The following is a 23,186-nucleotide window of genomic DNA, read 5'->3' on the forward strand; positions in this document are numbered from 1 at the left end:
TTCCAGGACTTGTGACTTTTAGGAAAAAATTTAAAAGCCTTGAAATCCTTCGTTTATTAGCGTTTTAAATAGTAATTCAGCGGTAAATGGTATTTTTGAAACAAGTCAACGGACCTTGGGTGCATTACAGCGTAAACTTTTCTTCACAATAAGAAATCAAACACATTATAAAAATGCAATTTTTAATAGTTTTAAGACTTGTACAAATGAGAGATTCTCAAGAAAACCTTTATGCAAATTTACCGAAATGTTCTCAGGAGCGAAACGTCAGGGAAAGAGTCTCATCTTGATCTCATCACGTTATTGTGCCATCACAATCTGTACAGATCAAATTATCACTTGTGCTCATAAAATGAGTCAGTTTCACGAAAAACTGGTAGGTGCACAAGTGAGACAATATGAAACTGAAATAAACAATTATAACAAGTAATGAGTTATGTCTAGCATGATTAGTTGACTTATTTCAACAAGTAAGCTACCTCTAGCATGAGCAATAGACTATGCAAATGAATAAGTATTTCTAACATGAACAATTGAATATGCAAATAAATAAAGGTTTTCTAATTATAAAATCAAGTGAGCTATCAACTATCACAAGATAAGAGTTCGTTCAATACAAGACATATACGATTTCACGGCAAGTAATTAAATTAATCATAAGGTGCACGTAATTACACAAACAGTTCATTTAATCACGAGGTCTAAACAACTTATAAGACAAACAGTTACATTAGTTCTAGTTGTAAACAGTTCGTAGATTATGAACTGTAAGTAGTTTCATTAGTCATAAGAGACTCGAGCCAACAAGTGTTGTAAACATGGTATTTATTGTTTCGATATTAGCTGGCCTTGCGGGTACGCATAAGGCACGATACATAAAAACAATTGAGACTAATTCGGGGGTTTATTATGCTATGTATTTTAGATACCCCGGGTAGCTAGCTGAGTCCGCTCTTAAGGGGATAGCCAGTGACCAAGAGAGAAAATCCTCAAAGGCATTTGTGGCCTATGGATGCATCCAATTTCTACCGAAATGCTTGAAGCTACTTTTTGTAGCCCATTTTCCCTAACTTCGATGATTGGGGAAGTCGAGTCTTTTGCCCAAAATAGCCGTTAATGGTCTGTCCATCGGAGTTTTTGTATCATTCATCATCTCTCTTGATGAAGTCGGTGGGTCGAATGGGTACGTCAGGTGTTACTTAACTGAAGACCTATTCTATATGCTTTGTTTTTTTGACCCACTCGAACATCTTGCTGGTGAAGGTGAAACCATCACCATTAGGTGATTTATATGCGCCATTGCACATTCGAGGCAACTACACACCTCTTATCCTACTCACCGTAGTACGCAATGTACCTGTTTAAAAGTATAACCATGATGAGAGGGGTCAACTTATTGTGAGGGTTAAAGCATTACCATTTTGTGGTCTCAAACACGTGCCATTGCACGTTCGAGGTAAACATAGACCTCTCATCCTACTCATTGCAGTACGCAACGTACCTGTTCAAAAGTACAACTACGATGAAAGAGGGTCAACTTATTATGAGGGTGAAAACATCACAATTTTATGGTCTCAAACACGTGCCATTGCACCTTCGAGGTAAACATAGACCTCTCATCCTACTCATCGCAGTACGCAACGTACCTGTTCAAAAGTACAACTACGATGAAAGGGGTATGGATTTCTCAAAGGAAACCCCCAAAATATTGTTTTGCCAAAAATATATGGGCTAACCATTCAAGTTCAAACTTGACATGCTCTAGTCCTTTTAGGCCGTCACGAGCCTCTTGCCTGTTAGGCGATCATCAACATTTCATGATTACAATAATGTGCCAAAACACATTTCGAGGTTACTAGAGACCTCTCATCCTACTCCTCGTAGTTCAAACAGATCGCACATGTCTAAAAGTACGGCTACGAAGAGAGGGGCATGGATTTCTCAAAAGAAATCCAACAACATAATCTTGTAAAGGAAGTGACAAGACAACCTAACAAAGTCTCGCAACAGAAGTAATGTAGCAACGATCTAGCGATGGTGCAGGTTCCTCAGTAGAACCCTCGCCCAACCCATGCAGATGCCCCTAAACAGGGTTATCCGAGTTGCATCGAATACACGAACCAAAGTTGTAAAACACTTCTCCCAAATACATCGATTTGGGAGATCCAGTCGCTCGCTCGTAAAAAACTTTCAAAATCTGCTTTACAAAACTATGCATTTCGAAAATAGGTTTGCGTCTAAAAATCATCTTTTTTGGAGAACCGAAGTGCATAAGTGTGCGTTGTGTCTTTTAAAACAAATGAACGAAATGGAATACGCTCAAAGCTGCACTTAAGTGCAAGTCAGCAAAAAGCGAGCTCGTGTACAATACAGTGCGACGATAAGATGCAATCGATCCCCAAAGTGCAAAACTGCGTGTCGAGCGCAAAACCTTGTAAGCAGTGCACAAGGTACGAAACCGTACCTCGGCTAGACAAACATGCAAGCAAGTGAATACGCAAGGCAGTGCACGAGGTACGGAACCGTACCTCGGCTAAACAAACATGCAAGCAAGTAATACGCAAGACAGTGCACGAGGTACAAAACCGCACCTCGACTAAACAAACATTCAAGCAAGTAATACACAAAGCAGTGCACGAAGTACAAAACCGCACCTTGGCTAAACAATCATGTAAGCAAGTAAATGCATAAGACAGTATACTGAAGAGCGTTGGCAAAGTAAAAACAAGAAAAGACAGAAAGAAAAGCCTAGGCACATTAAGCGCGGCGGCAAAGTAAAGGCAGGAAAGAAAAGCGAACGTAAAAGTCTGGGCACATAAAGCGCGGTGGCAAGATAAAGACAAGAAAGTAAAGACATAAAGTAATTGTGAAAATAAAAGCTTGGGGACATAAAGCGCGGCGGCAACAGAAAGCAATAAAAACAGGAAAGTAAAAGGACAAGGATCGCGAAACCGCGTTCTTGAGTTAAATGCGTACATATATAAATATACGTATACATATTGTCCTTAGTCCTTCCTTTTCTCATTTTAAGTTTTAATTGCTTAATTTAGGTTCGTTCATTGTCCTTTGCGCAACTTTCCCCTACCTTGGAGGTTTCGGGAGGTTGCGCACGTCTCGAATATACAAGATGAAGGTCTCAGGCCGCAGGGCGCGTGCAGGCTTCGTTGCGCAAGCTGCAAAAGAATAAACTGTTAGCATGATAAAAACAAAATGAAAGAAAGGTAAGGGCCAAGGGGTATGCCCCTGCCGATCCGAGAAAACGAAAAGGGGCAGGGGGCTTCCAGAAACCTAAAGGCAGCAGGGAGCCTCGCCCCTGCCTGTTGAATGCGTAAACGGGGCAGGGGTTCGACCCCTACCTGCAGAAAATCAGAACAGGCAGAGGGGTCTTGGCCCTATCGACCTGACCGTGCCGGAAGGATAATCGGGGTGAGACCTCTGCCGGAAAATCCTAAGAGGCATGGGGCCCAACCCCTACCTGACAGAAAACAGAGGAGCAGGGGCTTCGCCCCTGCCTGTCGGAACCTGGAAACGGCAAGGGCTTCGCCCTTGTCTGACGAGGACTGAGAGGTAGGGCGACTGCCCTGCCTGAGAGAAGGTTCAAACGACAGGGGTGAGGCCCCTGCCAGAGCAAACTACGAGGAGGCAGGGGTGAAGCCCCTACCTGACACATCCGAAGAGCGGGGGGGGGGAGGGCAGAGACAGGGGGTGAACCCTTGTCTGCCGAGGGAAAAAGAGGGGCAAGGGCAAAGCCCCTGCCGAAAGAACCCCAACGGTGGTAGGGGCATCGCCACTGCCAGCCAAAACGAGAGAGAGAGAGAGAGCACGGGGAGCAGCTCCCCTGCCACAACAGGGAGACAGGGAGGGGCGCCCCTCACCTGTCGAAAGAGAGGACTAAGAGAGGGAAAGAGGGAGGGGGGGGGGTGATCGGCACCCTCCCTCCTGGCAGAGCCACCCACCATGGTGGCTCCGGTCTGCCGATCGAAAAAAGGAAGAGCAGAGAGGGAGGTAGGAGGCCCTCCTGCCGGCGCCAAACAGCAAGGCCGGAGGGCTGGTGCCCTTCGATCGGTTCCAAATGAGAGAGGATAGGGAGCGGGGAGGTAACCGAGAGAGGGAGGGTGAGGCAGGAGGTCGCCGACCTCCTGTCGTTGCCACCCAAATAGGTCAAAGAGAGGGGAAAAGAGCGAGGAGGGGAGGTGCTCAACACCTCCCTCCTTGGCTGACCCAGAGCCACCCTGATGGTGGCTCTGGTCCACTGACTCGCAGACGTAAAAAGGGGAAAGGGGAGGTAGGAGGTCGGCAACCTCCTGCCGGCATCTCCAGCAAGTTGGGAGACGAGGAGGGGGTGTCGGGATTTACCAGAGGGAAGCGAGGCCGTCGGCGTTGGGTGGGCTTCGACGAGGTTGAGGGAGCGGCCGATGTCGACCGGGGCTGCCTGCCAGTGTACGCAGGGGGAAACGAGGGAAGGAGAGAGGGTTCGGGGGTACTTGGGGGTCGTCGAGGGTGTCTGCCGGACACAAGAAAGAAGAGGGCGACAAAGAGAGAGAAACCAGGAGGGAGGAGGGAGGTGCCGGTCGCCCGGCGAGGAGGCGCTGGCGAAGCTGCCGGAGCAGGGGCGGCGGTGGTCGGAGGTGTGACAGGAGGATCGGCGGGGGCAATGGGCGAGTGGCTGCGGCGGAGGTTTAGGGTTTTTCTATCTTAGAACCCTAACCCGCGCCCTCTCATAAATAGAGATCGGGGGGGTGCGGGGGGGAGATTTTCCTGGTTCGGATCCAAGTCGGGTCCGATCCAAAAGTTTTTTTTCCCTGGGTTTTACAAAGGAAGAATCAAATTTTTTAATAAGAAGCACTTAATATCTGTAACAGTTCATAATTTGTTCATGGTCGGGTTTTCTTTCAATAAACATGCATACTGCAAGTACCTCATAGATACTTGTATGTCCATGTGCACATCTTTTTGGTTGCATATCAGTGCCCTAAAAGTATGACTGCTCTAGATAAAGTTTATCATATTTCGATATTTTTTTTGTCATGCAATGAAATTTATGTGGAGGAATGTGTGGGTTTTGAAGAGTCTGGTTTTCATTAATCATTGTTACTGTCCAATATATGCAATCTCTTTATATTTCTAACATCATGCTCGTCTCTTAAAATCAAGTATATTTAACTTTGTGAATGTGACCCTCAAAGTATGCAGCGGCATGCATTTTTACTTTCTGAATCAATTTAGTTGTGCTTAATTCACCAGTTGTCTGAACAGCTGCATTTATTTATAATGAAATTGCATTTTTTTAGCTCATTTATTTATCTATATTCTTTATTTGTTTCTTGCACATCTTCTATTTATCTGCATTATCATTTCTTAAGTTGCTTACTATGCGGTAATGGTGTTGCCATCTTCAATTACAGGAAGCTTATGCTGCCTACGTGGTGGATTATTATTTTCATACATTTGGTGTGAAGCCTGAAACATATGATCAGCAACATTTGAAGAATATTACCATAACAGAAGACAGTGGTAACAATATGCTCCACAATTCTTATCCATAAAACTTTGAATTGATGTGTTACTAGAGAATTGAGGTTTCTTGAGATTTGGTTTTTTAATTTTGTGAAGATTGTGGTGCATTTTGATTGGATTTACAATATATCGCATCCATAGATTGCAATTTGTTCCAGGTGATCGCCTATGGTGGTATCAAGTTTGTACTGAAGTTGCTTATTTCCAGGTGGCACCCTCAAATGACAGTATTCGTTCTTCAGAGATTAACACTAGGTGATTCTTTTGGATGTATGATTTCTTAATGTTGAATTATCATTATTGTAGGTGTTTTGATTGAAACTTTGAATTATGTGGATAGAAATTGAAATCTTATTTTTCTTTAGCATATGCTAGTGCTGTGAAGGGCTTATCTATGCTAAACTGTTTAGAAACAGTGAATTAACCAATTAAACAAAAACTAAAGCAAAGTCTTAATCTACTTTTTAGAGGAGCTCAACCATTGTGGATGTGCATTTTTTTCATTAATCAATAAGTTAGGGTTGCCCCTGATGTAATTTGAATTGAGGTCCCTCGGTTAACATACTGTGAGTCTAATCATAGATTCCTCGTTAAGCTAAACCACCTTTTCTTGGGGAAGGAAAAATAGATAGTTAATTAGTAATCAAAGGACAAATACATAGGTGCGATTTACACTGCTACGATAGTGATCATAAGTACGGCAGACAAAGCCATCACGGCTAGGTCTCTGATCCTGGAGGCTGTTTCTCCGTGTAAATATAAAAAAAAGGTGATGGACAAGTTTCTCATAGCACTAGAGCCCTTTCACCGGAGTTCTTGCTCGACACCGGAACCCCTCCCGCCGGGATCCCTGCTTGCCTGAAAAACCGAGACCCTCGCTGGGGCTGTCGCCTCCCTCAAGTACGCACCTTCTTCCTCCTGCCCTTTCTTGTCTCCCTGTTAACCCAGCAGAGGAGGGGCGCCGCCCCTCCTGCCTTCTCTTCTCTCTGTTAGACCCAGGTAGGAGGGTGCTGCCCCTCCTGCCCTCGTTCTTTCTGTTAGCTCATGGTAGGAGGTCACCGCCCCTCCTGCCCTTGCTCATTTCTCCCTAGCCGCCGGACGAGGGGGTGCTTGTTGTTTTATTTGTAGGGCGGAGGCTGAGCCTCCCACTCACCTCCGCCCCTCTTTTTTTTTTCCGACCTCCTTCTTCTGCGCCTTGCGCATGGTGGTAGGAGGCCACCCGAGCCAGGGTACCCTTGGGACTCGGGTGGCGGGAAGAGGGTTGGGCTCAATTGAGTCGAACCCACCTACTGCCTCCCTTTTCTCTCTCTCGGACCTGTTTGGTAGCCCTAACAGCAGTAGCCAGGGCTGCTGCTGGCATGGGCCGGCCCGAGAAGAGCTTGGGAGCACGACCCTCTGCTCCTCTCTCTTCTCTGTGCATTTTTTGGCAGGCCGGAAGTGGGCAAGCACCCCCTGTCGCACCCTCAACCGTTCTGAGCCTCGACAGGGCCAGCCTCTATCGCACCACGAGGCACTGTCAATGAGTTTGGTTGTTTGGGAATGCAACCCTGTCAGCCCCTTTCCTATCACAGCATGGGGACCAAGCCGGGCTCAGCCTGACCGCCGAGCTAAGCTCGGCTAGAACCGAGCTCAGCTCGGTCTCCACTTTCAGATTGAGCCGGCTCAGTTAACAAACTAAGCCTCGCTCAATCGAGCTTTACTACCCGCCTCTGGTACCGAGCTCGGCTCGAACTGGGTTCAGGTTTGACCCCTATGACGCAAACGTTGTTTTCTTCGTTGAATTAAATGGTTGCATCATTTCTTTCGTAACACGATAAAAATACATTTTTAGTTCACTACATCGGCGCAATGGACCAAAACAACAGCTGTGTCTACACACCACCCCCAGGCAAAGTGGCGGAAACTCCCTAAAATCGTGGTGAGGAGAAAGAACTTCAATATCGGGTTCAGGGGTAATCAATAAAGCACACAGAATTTTGTATCCTCACGGTCCCCCAAAATCGAAACTCTAAGATTCTCATTCTTTCGGCAGGAGATCTCAGAACGTATATTACACTGTTATTTTATTTTTATTTGATTATTATCATTTCATTTCTTTAATTTATAATTCAACATGCAAACCAAGGCAATAACTCGCATATTCTTCTGCGAAAACCATCATGGGATCACCGCCTGCGGATAAGCATAGAACAGTGAAATACAGTGCAACAACATTAATGTGATTTTTGCGATGCATTTGAGATAAGTAAAAGAAGCAAACTAAAGCTCGAGGCTCACCCAGCCCACGATGATTCATTTTGATCATCGATGCACCCTATGCAAAAACCATGAATAGCATACCACAATGCATTACTTTTGAATGCTTCACAATGCACATTCATGTATGCCAATTAAAGATGTACATAAAACGATGATAAGCATATGCATGTGCATGAGTCCACAATTTCATATTCATCGCATGCTTCCATTTGATTCGCATATTCATGTCAAATGCATGATTTCATTTAGTATTTGTATGCATGCTTTCATGCAATACACACTTACAACAACTATGTGAACACTCATGCAACCATTCACATGTAGACACATTTCAATTCCATTTAGACTCATGCATGAGAAAACAGCTCGGTGTTAACATTTTTAACTCAGCATAAGATATCCATTTACATTGATTTCCCGATGCATGCCTAACAATCTTCACATAACCTATGTATTTTGATCACAATGTAAATGGGCATGACAGGATACACAAACATTAATCAAATATGCTGCCATCAACATATATGAATCAATTATGCACCTACACATGAGTAGTTATATGTATACAAAATCAGCAACAACCTGTGATATACATAAGGTGTCCCCCTTTTTTTTTCTCTAGATAGTAAGTTGCAGCCCCAACCGAGCCCCACTCGGCTGGGACCTGGAAGCCCAAGGCAGGGAGCGGGTGGCCTGGACATACCCTTGTACCAGTCCAGCCACTTGGCTGGACTGAACCCAACAGGACCTGGCCTGCTCCAGTCCAGCCGAGTGGCTAGACTGGACCTGACAGGGCCCAGCTGAGCCTGGCAAGGCGCTGCCAGCCCAGTCGAGACACTCGGCTGGGTCTGGCAGACCATGCACAGGCCCGGCTCAGGCTTGTGTATGCCCTACCAGGGCTTGGCAGACCCTGTCAGTCCAGCTGGACTCAGTCCAGCTGAACCTGGCAGGGCTGTCCAGGCATAGCCAGACCTGGCTCACTCGGCTGGCCTGTCAGCCAGACCGTGATCCCCAAAAAAAACTCCCATGCTACCAGAAAATATTTTTTTTTTAAAGCTGTGCATGTACAACACACAATGGTTACATGGATGAAAACAAGTTGTAACCCTATTCAATTCGTACAATCATGCACATACAGAGCAGATTCGTGGCTCAAAAATGCATGTTCCAAGCATGATCTCATTCACATGAGATTACAACAAATCCACTCATGTGCATGTTCAAAAACGAAATATGGGCATTAAGCCTACTTGTGAATGCATGCATGATCCATGTTTTCCAATAAGCATACCATTACACACGTTTTCTGGAAAAAAAAAAGCATGCATACAACATGATTTCAACATATATTTTCGTGCATACACAGAGTCCATAGCATGATCAATTCATAAAAATCGATATTCATCAAGCGGGTTCTAAAAGAACCATTCCTAACACCAATAAAAATTGTTTTATACATATACAAAATTTTCTTTCATGGAAAGGATGGAAGCAATAAGAAAATACAGCCATGGGAGAAAAGATCCATGCAATTTTCTTTTGAGAAAGTCATCACATAAACGTTTTTCCATGGATTTTTATCCAAGTTACAACAACAACAACAACTACGCCTTCATCCCAAAACAATTGGGGTTGGCGATATGAACCAAAAAAGAAAATCATTCTGGGTCTTCCACATGAATCCTTCTCCAATCATTTCTATCCAATGCCATGTCCTCGATGAGGTTCAAAGCCTTCATATCCTTTCCTATCATCTCCATCCAAGTCTTCTTAGGCCTACCCCGGCCTCTTTTAACTAATATATTTTTCCATTTCTCCATCATTCTAACCGGAGCATCATTAGGCCTTCGCCGAATATGTCCAAACCACCGTAAACGATTCTCTCATCTTATTTTCAATGGATGCAACGCCTACCTTCTTACGTATCTCTTCGTTCCGAATCTTATCTTTTATTGTATTTCCACACATCCATCTAAGCATACGCATCTAAGCTACACTCATTTTTTGAATATGATGTCTCTTGGCAGCCCAATATTCCGTACCATATAGTAAAGCGGGCCTAATTATCGTCCTATAAAACTTTCCCTTCAACCGCAATGGCATTCTACGATCGCACAACACTCCGGTTGCACTTTTTCATTTCATCCACCCAACCTTTATCCAAGTTATTGCGTAGAAATCAAACCTGCATTCAATTTCTCACTTAGAATCCAAAAGAGGAGACCCGTACCTTTTTAAAAATTGAAAATCAAGGCAATGATAATGGTGGAAAACCGGATGGCTGCCTCCTCCCTCTCTTTTCCTCTCCTTCTCTTTCCTCTTCCTTTCTTTTCTCTCTCTTTCTTCTCTTTTCTTTTTTTCCTCTTTTTTTTTCGAGACTATTTATAAAGAAAATGGGGGGTGACACCCCCTCTTATCCATCCAACCCTTCTAGAGAGGGCTGCAGCTAATCTCTAAATGGAACTCTCGCTCACTTTCCAAATTTTTTTAAAACTCTTTTTAAATTTGACTTTTTCAAAGTTTCCAAATTTTAAAAGTCTCTTCTCTAACTTTCCTTAGTTTTCTTAGGTATGTTTAAGGACTCCATTTAGAAGTCCCAAACAACCATAAAAAAAAATCAGAATTAAGTATAATTTATTAATTATTTAGTATTAAATAATTAATAATTATTTAAAAGTTTTCAAAAATAGCTAAATTAACTAGAGAGGCTTATCGACCTTATTTAACGCCAAATTAAACCTTGTTATTGAATTTAAAGATAGAAAACGTTGGGCATGGATTTGGATCTGGATCCAAATCTGAGATCCAAATCCATTTTCAAAAATCCAGATTAATATGGGTCTTGGATAGAGTCCAGATCCATATTAATTTGGATCAAATCCATCGGATCCAGTCCGATCCAAATCTGGATCCAAACCGATAAACTGCTCATTTTTTGAAAAAACGTGATTTCTGGGCCAACCGGAACTCAAATTCGGAAAAGTAACATATCGTTGCGCTCGACATTTCGAAACGCATCCAACAACATATTACACGAATATCAAATTCCGAATTTCGCCTAAAAATAACCCGAATTTTGCTTAAATTTAAAAGTCAAAAATTAAACTTTTTCTCACGTTTTGATTGGCTCGTCTCAACCTAGCTGATGAGACCTGGGCCAAGCCTGGACTCAAAAGTATCGGTTAAAAATTGAAGTTCAAATGATTTTTCTTCTAAACTTAGCCAAATTTTCGAAAAACCAGAAAATGACTTAGTAAGAAAATACGTGGTATTACAGTGTTTAAATAAGATACGCGGGGGGGGGGGGTTAAGACCCAGATCCGGGTTGGATCTAACCTGGATCCAAAACCAAATTATTATTTTTTCTTTGAAAAAGCGAGTGTTACCGTAATGACCATATTAAAGAGGTGAAGGACTTTTTAGATAAACAATTTAAGAAGGACCTTAGACTATTGGGGTATTTCCTTGGTATAGATGTGGACCGAAAGGATGCTTCTCTTATTCTTGCACAACATAAGTATACTATGGATCTCCTTAACAAGACAGGGATGTAGGAATGTAAACTAGTTGCCACCCTTGTTCCTATCCACCAAAGATTGAGTATTAGTGGAGAACTTTACTGCGATCCGACCAAATATACTAGTGTAGTTGGTATATTGCAGTATCTCACATTTACTCGTCCGAACATTGTGTTGTCAATTAGGTTTCTCAATTCATGCACCAACCTTGGTTGCCACACATGGAGGCTGTGAAAAGAATCCTAGGATATTTAAAGGGGATTGCAGGAGATGGTATGATTTACATAGAAATGACTGCAAATGAGGCTTTGATGATGGTTGTGGCATATTCAGACGCTGACTGGGCTTGTGATCCTGATGAGAGATGATCCATGTCTATATACTGCATTTTTATTAGGGAAAATTGTCTCATGGAGTAGTCAAAAGCATAAAGCTATAGCGAGATCCTGTACAGAAGTAGAATTTTGTTTCATGGCTGCTGTTACTGCTGAATTAACTTGGATCGGACATCTGCTATAGGATTTGGGAGAAACTAGAGTTGCCAGTCAGGGAAGCAGGAGTGGGAAGCGATTCGGGAAGCGAGTCACTTCCAAAATTTTAGGAAGCAGGAAGCGCAAGTTGACTTAGAAGCGAACCAGGAATCGTCTCGGAAGCGAACCGGAAGCGACCTAGGAAGTGAAAGATGATGAGTTTTTGGATTATCACCAAACGAAGCTTCAAATGGCTCCAACCAAAATACCGAAAAAGATCATTCACAAGAACCACAAAGGTTCATACACTATACCCTAAAAAGGGTATAAAAAAACAATAAGAAAAAATATTTATTTGAATGAGAAAATACCCTTAGAATTCATACATTTAAAGGGGGCAAGGCCCCTTATTTATAATACATTGAGAGAGGGGGAAGGGAGAGTCGTTGGGAGTCCAACGACTCTCTCACCTTTTGACTTAGTCAAACCTTAACTAGTCAAAAGGGCTAAAACTGTAAAAAATAAAAAGAGAAAATCCTATTCTAACTAAACTAAAAGGAAAGAAACAATTCCTAGTTAGACTAGGATATTACATATTATTTAACACTCCCCCTCAAACTTACGATTGAATAACCAAAAGTTTATCTAAGAGAAAGTGAAATCAAGGAGCAGCGAGAGGTTTGGTAAGGAAATCTGTCAGTTGATATTCTGATGAATAAGGAAGATCAATAGTGTTGTGTAGAAATTCCTCTTGTACGTAGTGACAATCCATCTCGATATGCTTGGTTCGTTCGTGGAATGTCTGGTTGCTAGCAATGTAAATAAAACTTTTGTTGTCACAACATAGTCGTGATGCTCCTGTACTCTCAACACCCATGTTCTGAAGCAAACGTCTTAGCCAGACTATTTTCATAGTGGTTGTAGCCATAGCTTTGTACTCTGCTTCAGTTGACGAAAGAGAGACTTTTTGTTGTTTCTTGCACCTCCAAGAAATCAATGATTCACTTAAAAATACACAGAAACCAATAGTTGAGTGTTGATCATTTGGATCCTCCTCAATCTGCATCAGTATAAGCGATTAGATCTAAGGAGAAAGAAGCAGACAAGAAAAGTCTTCAAAAAATTAAATTTTTAATATATCTAATAATACGTAAAACATCTCTCATATGAACAGTGATAAGAGCATGTTGAAATTGGCTTGTTGTGTGAACGGCATGCGCAATGTCAGGTCTTGTAATAGAGAGATAAGACATTGCCCTGACAAGTTATATGTAAGGTGGTGGATTTTCAAGTGGTTCTCTATCATCAATCTTCATTTTGATATTTACGACTTTGGGAGCGTCGACCTGTCTTCCATCTGAGATACTAGACCTGTCAACAATATTTAGAGCAAACTTAGATTGAGTTAGCAAATAGCCTCTAGAGGAATAAGTAACTTTTATGCCAAGAAAGAATCTTAAAGAACCCAAATCACTCATTTCAAAGTGTGTTTTGGGAAATTTTTTAATGTGTCAACTCCCTGTTTATCACTTCCAGTGATGATCATGTCATCTACATAGAGGAGAAGAATAATAATACCTACATCAGAGTTCTTAACAAACAAGGTTGTGTCAGTAACACAAGATTAAAAACCAAAATCAAGTATAACTTGACAACTTATCATACCAAGCTTTTGGGGCTTGCTTAAGCCCGTACAAAGCCTTATTTAAGCGAAGAGCCTTTCCTTTGGGAATATTGATGTCAGGTGGTGGTTCCATATACACTTCTTCGGCTAGGCTTCCATTAAGAAATACATTCTTAACATTCATTTGATATATATGCCATTTCTTTACAAAGGCAAGAGCAATTAAAGATCCTAATTGTGGTCATTCTAGAAACTGGAGCAAAAGTCTCTTCATAGTCTATTCCATATTCTTGGGAATAGCCTTTGGCAACTAATCGAGCTTTAAACCTCTCAAGAGTGCTGTCACTCTTGGTTTTAACTTTATACACCTATCGACACCCTATAAGGTTTTTACCTGGTGGAATATCTTGAATAGTCCAGGTATTCGCCTTTTCTAAGTCTTTTAATTCTGTTGTCATTGCTTCAACCCATTCAGACTGTTCTTTTGCTGCAGCATAATTAGAGGGCTCTACGTAGGAGTGTATTAAGGCAATATAGGCTTGATACTTTGATTGAAAAGACTCATAGGATACAAATTTTTTGGAAATTTTAGACACTCTAGATGACTTTGTATTTGATACTTCTTGTTCTTTAGTATTCTTTTTTAGAGCACATGGTTTTTCTAAATTACCTTGCCTAGACTATTTAATACAATCTTGATGATCACTAAATGACTCTGTGCTTATCATGTCATCTTCATCTTCTTGACTTTCATCAATATCACCTTCATCAATCTTTGTAACTAAGTCTAACAAAAACGAATACTCATCTATTTTCTTAGAGTTCTCACTTTAAAAAAACCTTTCCTTTTCCAAGAAAGATATATTCCTTGATACATATAACTTTTTAGTTTTAAGGTCAAAACATCTGTAGCCTTTTTGATGATTTGCGTATCCTAAAAAAATACAAGGAATAACACAAGGAGAGTTTGTCATTTTTGTCAAAAAAGGCAAAACATTTGCACACAAAAACCCTTAACTTAGAATAATCTGGAATTGCTTAAAAAGTTTTTCAACGGGAGATATATTGTTTAATGAAGAAGATGACATTTTGTTAATAAGATAAACTGCAGTTAGAGTGGCTTTGGCCCAAACAGTCTTTGGTACTTGATGTTAATGGGTAAGGTTCTTGTTTCTATAATATGCCTATGTTTTCTTTCTGATAAACCATTTTGTTAAGCAGTATAGGGACATAATCTTTGATGCGTAATACCGTGTAGATTCAAATAATTTTTAAATTCTTTTGATAAATATTGTCCTCCTGAATCGGTGCAAGATTGAAATATCATTCTTAAATTGATTTTTGGCTAGATTATATGAAATATTTGAAAATGTGAGAAAACTTCGGATTTATGTTTAAGAAAATAAATCCAAGTATGTCTTGTAAAGTCATCTATGAAAATTACATAATACATAAAACCACCTTTTGATATAATAGGTGTGGGTCCCAACACATCTGAATGTACTAACTCAAGTGGTCGAGAAGCGACAAAGGTTTTTTCTTGAAAAGGTAATCTCTTCATTTTTTCAAGAATACATTTTTCACATGTAAAGGTTTCAAAATTACAAAAAAAATCCATCTTTGGAAAAAATTGGATCTTGGATACACTAGGATGGCCAAGTCTCTTGTGCCATAGATCCAAGTCCATTTTTTGAATATTACAACATAATGTATTCTTGAGTATTTCCAAAAAGTCCATGTAGTATAAGCCTCCTCTATGGCCTTCCCCAATTAGCTTCCCTGACTGGTGGTCCTACATTCGACAACCACGAGAGGAGAAGAAAACATTATATCCATGGTCAGACAATTGAGACACAGATAAAATATTTATGTTAAGTTTAAGAATATATCTAATTTGTGGAATACAAAATCTTTTTGAATTTTGAGAAACACTTTCAAAACTTTCTATTTCTTTGATTTCAAGAGATGTTCCATCAACGGTAAAAACATTTGACCCATTTGAGTTATGACATTCGGATAACATATCGATGTTTGGTGTCATACGAAAAGAAGCACCTGAGTCAAGAAGCCAAAGAGATTTACCAGGATCAGAGATGCCGACGACTCCAGTGGATGAAGATGCTCCTTTGAATAGTGGTTGAAGTGCCTCCACTAATTGTATTAAGGACATACTTCTGATGGATGGTTCACTTGATTCTTGTGGAGGTCCAACAAAGACAACATTCTTTTCATACGGTTTCTTCAATTTTGGACAATAGGTTTTCACATGTCTCGGTTCTCAACAATAGTAACAAATGACTTTTCTTTTTTCAAATTTATTTTCGTGTTTCTCATCATTTGTCCTCCTATAGTGTGAGGGTTTGTATGTATGAATATGGTTTTTCGGTCTTGATATGACTAGAACCGAATCATCATCACACTTGAAGCTTATCTTCTTAAGCCTATTCTCTTCAATACTTTCCTCTATTGTGTCTTCTATTGAAGGAACCTTTTCTCGATGAAGAAGAAGGGATTTGATTGATTCAAATTCCGATCATAACCCACTAATAAATTGAAAAAATTGTCTTTATTTATTTGGTTTTGACGGAGTTCTATATCTTGTGGACAATGTCAATTTGGTTCAAGGAGAACCAACTCTTCCCATAATTCGGACAAGCTATTATAGTACTATCTATTGCTCTTGTCTCCTTGAACCATATTTTTAACTTTGTCTTGTAAGTTGTATACATGTACAATGTCTTTAAGAGAGTACATTCTCTTAAGATAGTCTCAAGCATCGTTAGCATGTTTAAATTTTGCAAGACTTGAACATTTTTTAATATTGACACTACTTATGAGCTAAGACATAATCTTGGCATGTCCCATTCTCCATTCCTTCCACTTTTTTTTCGTAAGTGGTAATGGCTTTGCTTTTCTCAACCTCCGTAAGAGGTATTTCTTTCTCACCTTCTACCTTTGTAAGGATTAGCATATATTCCAAATCAGTTCCATCAACTAATCTCCACAACCCCTTTCCCCATATAAGGTGCTTCATAATTGAAGCCCATGTAACATAGTTAGAGTCGTTAAGTTTGATGGGTTTAATGGTGACATTATCATTGTCATCCATTTTACAAGGCTTTGATAAGGCAAATAAAGAAAAACAAAGAGAGAAGAGAAATAGAAAAAGAGAAGAGATGAAAGAGAGGATAATAAGTACTTCACCACTGATAATGAGTACTAGTGTTCCTCCAAACTCTTTACATGATCATGATTTCACATAAACCTTGAATGACACGTTTCTCGATGCACATAAAATAATCTTAGCTTGATCAGCAAACTCTGATACCATGAAAGATGATGAGTTTTTGGATTATCACTAAACGAAGCTTTAAATAGCTCTAACCGAAATACCGAAAAAGATCATTTACAAGAACCACAAAGGTTCATACACAATACCCAAAAAAGGGTATACAAAAACAATAAGAAAAAAATATATTTATTTGAATGGGAAAACACCCTTTAGAATTCATACATTGAAAGGGGGCAAGACCCCTTATTTATAATACATTGAGAGAGGGGGAAGGGAAAGTCGTTGGGCTCCCGACGACTTTAAATAGAGCCGTTGGGAGTCCAACGACTCTCTCACCTTTTGACTTAGTCAAACGTTGACTAGTCAAAAGGGCTAAAACTGTAAAAAATAAAAAGAGAAAATCCTATTCTAACTAAACTAAAAGGAAAGAAACAATTCCTAGTTAGACTAGGATATGACATATTATTTAACAGGAAGCGAGGAGGAAGCGAAAAAAGAGAAAAAAGTAAGAAAAATAAAAAAACACAAAAAAATGAAAAAAATAAGGTCCGAAGCGTGCTTTCCAAATTTTTTTTGCGCTTCCCCACACATTTCGGAAGCGCCACGTTTTGCGCTTCCGAAATGCGCTTTCACATATACTATGTCGTTGTCGGTAACCCAGAGAGAAACCCTACCCAAATCTCTATTATTATGTGACAATATGGGGCCATTAATATCTCGTTAAATCCTATTCAACATGGGAAAACGAAACATATTGAAATTGATCAATATTTCATCCGACAGAAAGTTGATGATCAAGAGATAGAGACAAGATTTGTGCAGACTGAAAAACAGTGGCTGATTTATTTACCAAAGGCCTCACGAAGCGATGATTTTGGTATTTTAGAGGCAAGTTGTCCATGGTCGATAACCATGTTCAACTTGAGGAAGGCTATTAGCATGAGTCAGGTGGATAGTGTAATGAAATGGATTGGATCCAATAAACATGCAACAAGGGTCAAATAAATTTGTTATTGCATGGATACACTCATAAAATGAGTTGAAAATACAAGTCCACAAGAGGCCAATTTATAATACACAATGAGCTAAGAGGGTGCAGCTCCATATGGCTGTTGGGGCCTCACCCCTGTTGGGGCAGCTCCAACAGCTATATGGAGCTGTCCCATCAGTCTTAAATAAAGACAAAAAATAAAAAGTAAAAAGAACAAAAGAAAATACAAAAGAAAACAAAAAATATCAGCCACTAATGGGCTGACGCCTATTATAGTGAAAAGACCGAAATACCCTTGATGGGTATTTCGGTTTACTAATATATATATATATATATATATATATATATATATGGATCTAGATCGATCCATCTTATATTGTTTATTATTATTTCTTTCTTTTGTCTTAAATACCCCTTATTAAAATCCCTTTGTATCATATGTAAACACAGGTATTTTTGGAATGTATCTTATTACTACAGTTTCAGTTATAAAAGAAAAGAATGAGGCACAATTTTCCTAGTTTGGGAATCGTGTGCATTGAGCCCCAATACTCCTTGAGCATTGGATCCAAGGTCCCTTTTGGATTTTGGACAGTAACACACACACACACACACACACTACAAAAGGCACACTAACTAAATTATGCATAGTGTGGGACAACAAATACAATAATGCCAGCTATATCCTAAGGCATGACCAACCTACTATTTTCACAATTGTGTCCAGTCTTGGAACGTAGGAACTTCTGTTGCCTTATGGGTGAGGAGTGGGAATGAGCTGTTTTCCAGCAATCTTTGATAACTTTAATGGTGATTCATTTCATTTTCATAAAAATGAATTAGAGAAAAATGTCTATCGAACCCATTGTAACAATGTCTTTTAATCTTTAAATGTAATGCTGTTGATTTCCATGAATAATTAGCAGTGACCCTCTGTTAGAATGAATGATCAAAATTTTGATTCTTACCTTACACGATGCTAGTTATCTTGGCTGTTAAAAGTATGTTGTGTAAGCTTCTGTACTTTTGCTAATGCAAGTTAACTTTTTTTTTTCTCCACAATTTTGTTTTTCCTATGGAAATGACCTTACCAACACGGCTACTTGCATATTCTAGATACCATTTGGACCTCTGCAAGAAGGTCTTTGGAGAGGAAATATACCCTGACGTGGATGTGACCAACATATATTATGGAGGCACAAAAATTGCTGGTAAGAGCTGCATCCCATCAATTCATCTTGTGGACAATCCACTCTAGCAATCAGCTCGTTATTGTTCAACTGCTACTTTTTTGTTCTCACAATGTGCCAGGTAACTTCTACATATTTCTGGAACAAATGCCATAAGGCAGTTGTCTTGTCAAATGCATTGTATTTGGACATCTTCAGATAGCAATAGGCAAGCCTGGATCGGGTTAAACATGTGCTTTGTGGTTAAACATATTGTTCACATAGCATTTCATAGACTTTGCAGAAAGTCTGCTCTTGCAAGGTTGAAAGAACTAGATATCTTGAGCTTCCTGGTTCTTACATCTGACCGATGATATCTTCTGCCTGTTTGCTAGATAATTCAAGTGGATTTTTCATAACGTAATAAGATCATTTAAAGCAGATTTCAGCATTTTTTATGTGTATGTGCGCGCACGTGCATGTGTGTGCTCTGCGTGCACGCTCATGTGTGTTAGTGCATGTATATTATCACTAACATGTCTATGCTTTATCTTAAATGTACAGCTTCCAAGATCATATTTACAAATGGTTCACAAGACCCTTGGCGCCATGCATCCAAACAGGCATCATCCCCAGAATGTGAGTCTTTTTGTTTCTTTTTAGTGCTATTAAAATTTTTAAATGCTTGGTTTCTCCTTAATTTTGAGAAATTAGTTTTATGAAACAATGTGCAATCATTTAGCAAATGCTAAAACATCCCTAAACATGGAATTGAATGCATAATATGATAAAGAGTGAAAGGGGCCCCTCAAGTATGCTCTGTTGGGACTTGATTACATGCATATTTAGTTCCATGTTTTTTTATCTGCCTTATCGTGGGGCATTATGTGTATGTGTGTGGGAGGGGCAGCGGGATATGATAATATATATCAGGCTGTTTTGATGTAAGCTCATGATGTTTATCGTGCTTATTATCATGGTTCACTTTGGTTGTCTTCATGACTTGTTGAAAGCATCACAAGACAATTGCAGGTATTTCATATTCACTTGCACACCTGTGTTATGATTGACAACTAAATATTCGATCATTCAAGTATACATATTCCACTCTTGTTTGTACTCAGTTTCTGCTCAATTTTACAGTTTGTTAATCTTATTAGCTTGTGAACCTTATATTTATTGCATTCATCATATCTGGAGTTACTCTTTTAAATTGCATGCTGTTGTTGAATGATGTATGTAAACTTGCTCTTTCAAATGAGATAGCTGGATAGTAGAGTAACACTATCATATTCATAACCAAGGACTTTGGGGTCAAGACCCAAGGTGGCTATACGCCATCTTGACTGTCAAAGGGAAGAAAGTTTGTAGGTTTATAGCTCTTATCATTTCTCAACGAGGCTCACACAAAATTGCATAATATAATGGACCATAAGTAGTTTTCTTAGTATTTTTATTTTGATTTTGCAGTGCCTTCGTACATCATTTCATGTCATAATTGTGGCCACGGAAGTGATCTAAGAGGATGTCCCCAGTCTCCTTTGAATATTGAAGGTAATTTTTCTCTGCATTATTTTCTCTGCATGAGTTTTGCACATTTTTAATGGGTAGTCCTTTTAGAAATATGGCGCTGAATGCATTTCTAAGATGGCAGAAGGCTGGATACCCAGAAACATATTCGTAATGAAATAAACCTGCCTTCATTAATATGTGTTTGTGGTTTAAATTAATTGCGGTGTTGTAATCTGTCTGAAATTCACTGTTCATGTGATTCCTTTGGTGAGTATTTGAAATCAATGGCATGGTTTTGCTTGATTCGTTTATGTTGTTGAAAATATTGTTACAGTTTAAGCTAATGGTGTTGTTTTGTTAATGTTGCTGGAGTAATCATTCACAAATTCCATGCCTGTATTGTCAGAAAGCATGAAACTGACCTCGAAATTGTGGTACATTCTGTAGAGTTAACTCTTCATTCCTTTTAGGCTTGTCCATTTAATTGGAAATTTTGCAGCTAAGGGCTATCAACACAGAAAATCTACCTTTCTTTCAGCTGACGGTGCTCATAACCTTTAGAAAAGTTCATTATTTTAATTTTGGGGTCCCTGCTGTAAGTACCTAATAATTTTACCAATTCATTTGATTATCATGTCACATTTTGAAGGTTAATCTTGGTCCATCTTGAAAAGTTCGCTTTGTACCTGAATTTTTCGGGGAAGTAATATTTCAGCATGCCATTATTTGAACCTATGCTCATATGCATGTATTATGGTCATTCAACTCCTAAACCTGCACAAAGTGCATAGCTTCCATACAATGCTTAAGCCAGGGATCCTGTTCGGGACACTTTGGGTCAGGTTGATTTCACTTGGGCTCTGTTGGACTTCAAAAATTTGCCTATGCTCATATGCATGTATTATGGTCATTCAACTCCTAAACCTGCACAAAGTGCATAGCTTCCATACAATGCTTAAGCCAGGGATCCTGTTCAGGACACTTTGGGTCAGGTTGATTTCACTTGGGCTCTGTTGGCCTTCAAAAATTTGCCTTGAATAGATCAAGTCACGAACTCAGTGTGATTTGATCTTTTGAGCAGGCTAATTAATTGGCCAAGTCCTCCATTAGTAGTGTCCTCAACATTGTTTTTATGCTGTGTAACATTTTTTCTCGGACCCTTGTAGGTGATGCTCAAAACTGTACATCTCCTGAAGCAGTTCACAAAGTGAGACAGCAGATTATTGAACATATAGACCTGTGGCTCTCACAATGTCAAGATTCTGGTAGGAGTTCCATCTAGTGAGTTTTCAAATAATAATTCATGTGTTATGCTCATTGTAAGCTGATTATGGCTCGTGCCTTTCAACAGATGTTTAGTTACCTATACAAGATTTAAATAAGGCTGGTGACAGTGACTATTTTCTTATTCATTCTGTATCATGATAGAAGCATATAATTATTATGGCACTTAGTTCTGTACATTTCTAGTGCTGGCAGGCGCCCCCAAACTTATATTTATGGGATGTGTTGTTTGGATGATTGTCTTTTTTCTTTTCAAGTATGGTGAGATTACAATAATTCACTTTAATGATTTGTTATGGCTTCTTAATGTTTGTTTTTCAAAATTTTCATGTATAGTGTGGACATAAAAGAAGTCCAAACATTTTTGCTGACGCACTTTTCGATTTATCTATGGATGCTTCTATTGTGATACTGGACAACCATAATTTATTGTGGTTTTACATAGATCTAATCTCCATAAGCAAAACCTAACCTTTGGATTATGTTTAACATGTTTTGTTTACTATTTTCATGTGTTAAAGTTGACTCCAACATGATGTTTTGGACCACTTTTTACCATCCTTGTCTTCATGGATTGTGAGCCATCAATTTTTCACCATATCAAAAATCAAATCTTATGGTATATTGGACATGATAAAACCACCTGATATAGTAAATAAAGCATGTTAAACACATTTGTTTGGTTAGATCTAACATTTGGTGGCTAGATCCACACAAACAAGAGCACATGCCACCTTATGGTATCGTGGTATGCCATTTTGAGTTATGGTAAAAATCCAATGTTGTGAAAAGCTTTGAGGTGAGAAAAGCTCAAAGGTTGCCATGACATCAGCTTTAAAACAATAAAGCGTGCGTGTCATTTATAGGTAATTGTAGATTAGAGAAATTGCAAATAATTCAAGAAATAAAGAAAATTGTTAACAATAAAAAATACTTATAAACTCATGGCTACGAATCAAAACTCGGTCAATGACCATAGGATTTCTTCAGAATAGTTCAGGACAAAACATAAAAAAAAAACAATAGCATTACTTGAAGCAAAAAATACTTGTGAACGGCTAGCTTCTTATCTCTTACAAATGGTTCCTTCAATGGATGCATGAAGCAGATTAGGATTTCTTAGTTTTTGTGTAGTACTGGCAAGGGTCTGCCTAATCCTAGCTTGATTATCCCAAAAAGAAATGCCATAACATAGCATTAGTAAATACAATGGTGGATATGCATGTCCACCAAAAGCTCTTTCAGACCTTGTTGTAATTGCAGTATAGATTGTGTCAACCGTTTTTTTTACTCATTGAATTTTTTTAATTCTGCTGTGGACCATAGTTACTAGGAAAAGAAATAGATATGAGAACTGATGCATGAAGCAGAAGCAGAAGCAGGGAAGCGAGTGTCAAAACCGAGAGCGAGAGAGCAAAACGAGCTAGCCTAGTATGAAGCGGTTGTGAAGTGAGTATGCAAATGCATGAAAAAATGAAAAGAAAAAACATATAAAGCAATATCAAGGGCAGGCAGAAGCTGATAAGAAATAATGTAACCACAAGATATAA

At 39.4% G+C, this 23,186-nt stretch overlaps 1 protein-coding gene across 2 annotated transcripts in view; it reads left to right on the forward strand.

Moving 5' to 3' along the window:
* LOC149835891 (putative serine protease EDA2) overlaps positions 1 to 21,870 on the forward strand; it is an 88,578-nt gene extending 66,708 nt beyond the window's left edge. The window contains exons 8-14 of one of the 2 annotated variants that reach the window (XM_090008829.1): positions 5,406 to 5,514; positions 5,676 to 5,772; positions 18,788 to 18,882; positions 19,405 to 19,479; positions 20,311 to 20,394; positions 21,519 to 21,617; positions 21,704 to 21,870. In XM_090008829.1, the coding sequence (XP_089864955.1) occupies positions 5,406 to 5,514; positions 5,676 to 5,772; positions 18,788 to 18,882; positions 19,405 to 19,479; positions 20,311 to 20,394; positions 21,519 to 21,617; positions 21,704 to 21,711 (567 nt within the window). In that variant the 3' untranslated portion in view covers positions 21,712 to 21,870. Of the gene's footprint in view, positions 1 to 5,405; positions 5,515 to 5,675; positions 5,773 to 18,787; positions 18,883 to 19,404; positions 19,480 to 20,310; positions 20,395 to 21,518 lie in introns of both variants that reach the window. The other variant, XM_090008828.1, reaches the window with a different exon arrangement.
* The last annotated feature ends 1,316 nt before the right edge of the window (positions 21,871 to 23,186 follow it).

This window comes from Nuphar pumila, chromosome 6 (assembly GCF_984573655.1).
Source record: "Nuphar pumila chromosome 6, dmNupPumi1.hap1.1, whole genome shotgun sequence".
NCBI classification, from domain to species: Eukaryota; Viridiplantae; Streptophyta; class Magnoliopsida; order Nymphaeales; family Nymphaeaceae; genus Nuphar; species Nuphar pumila.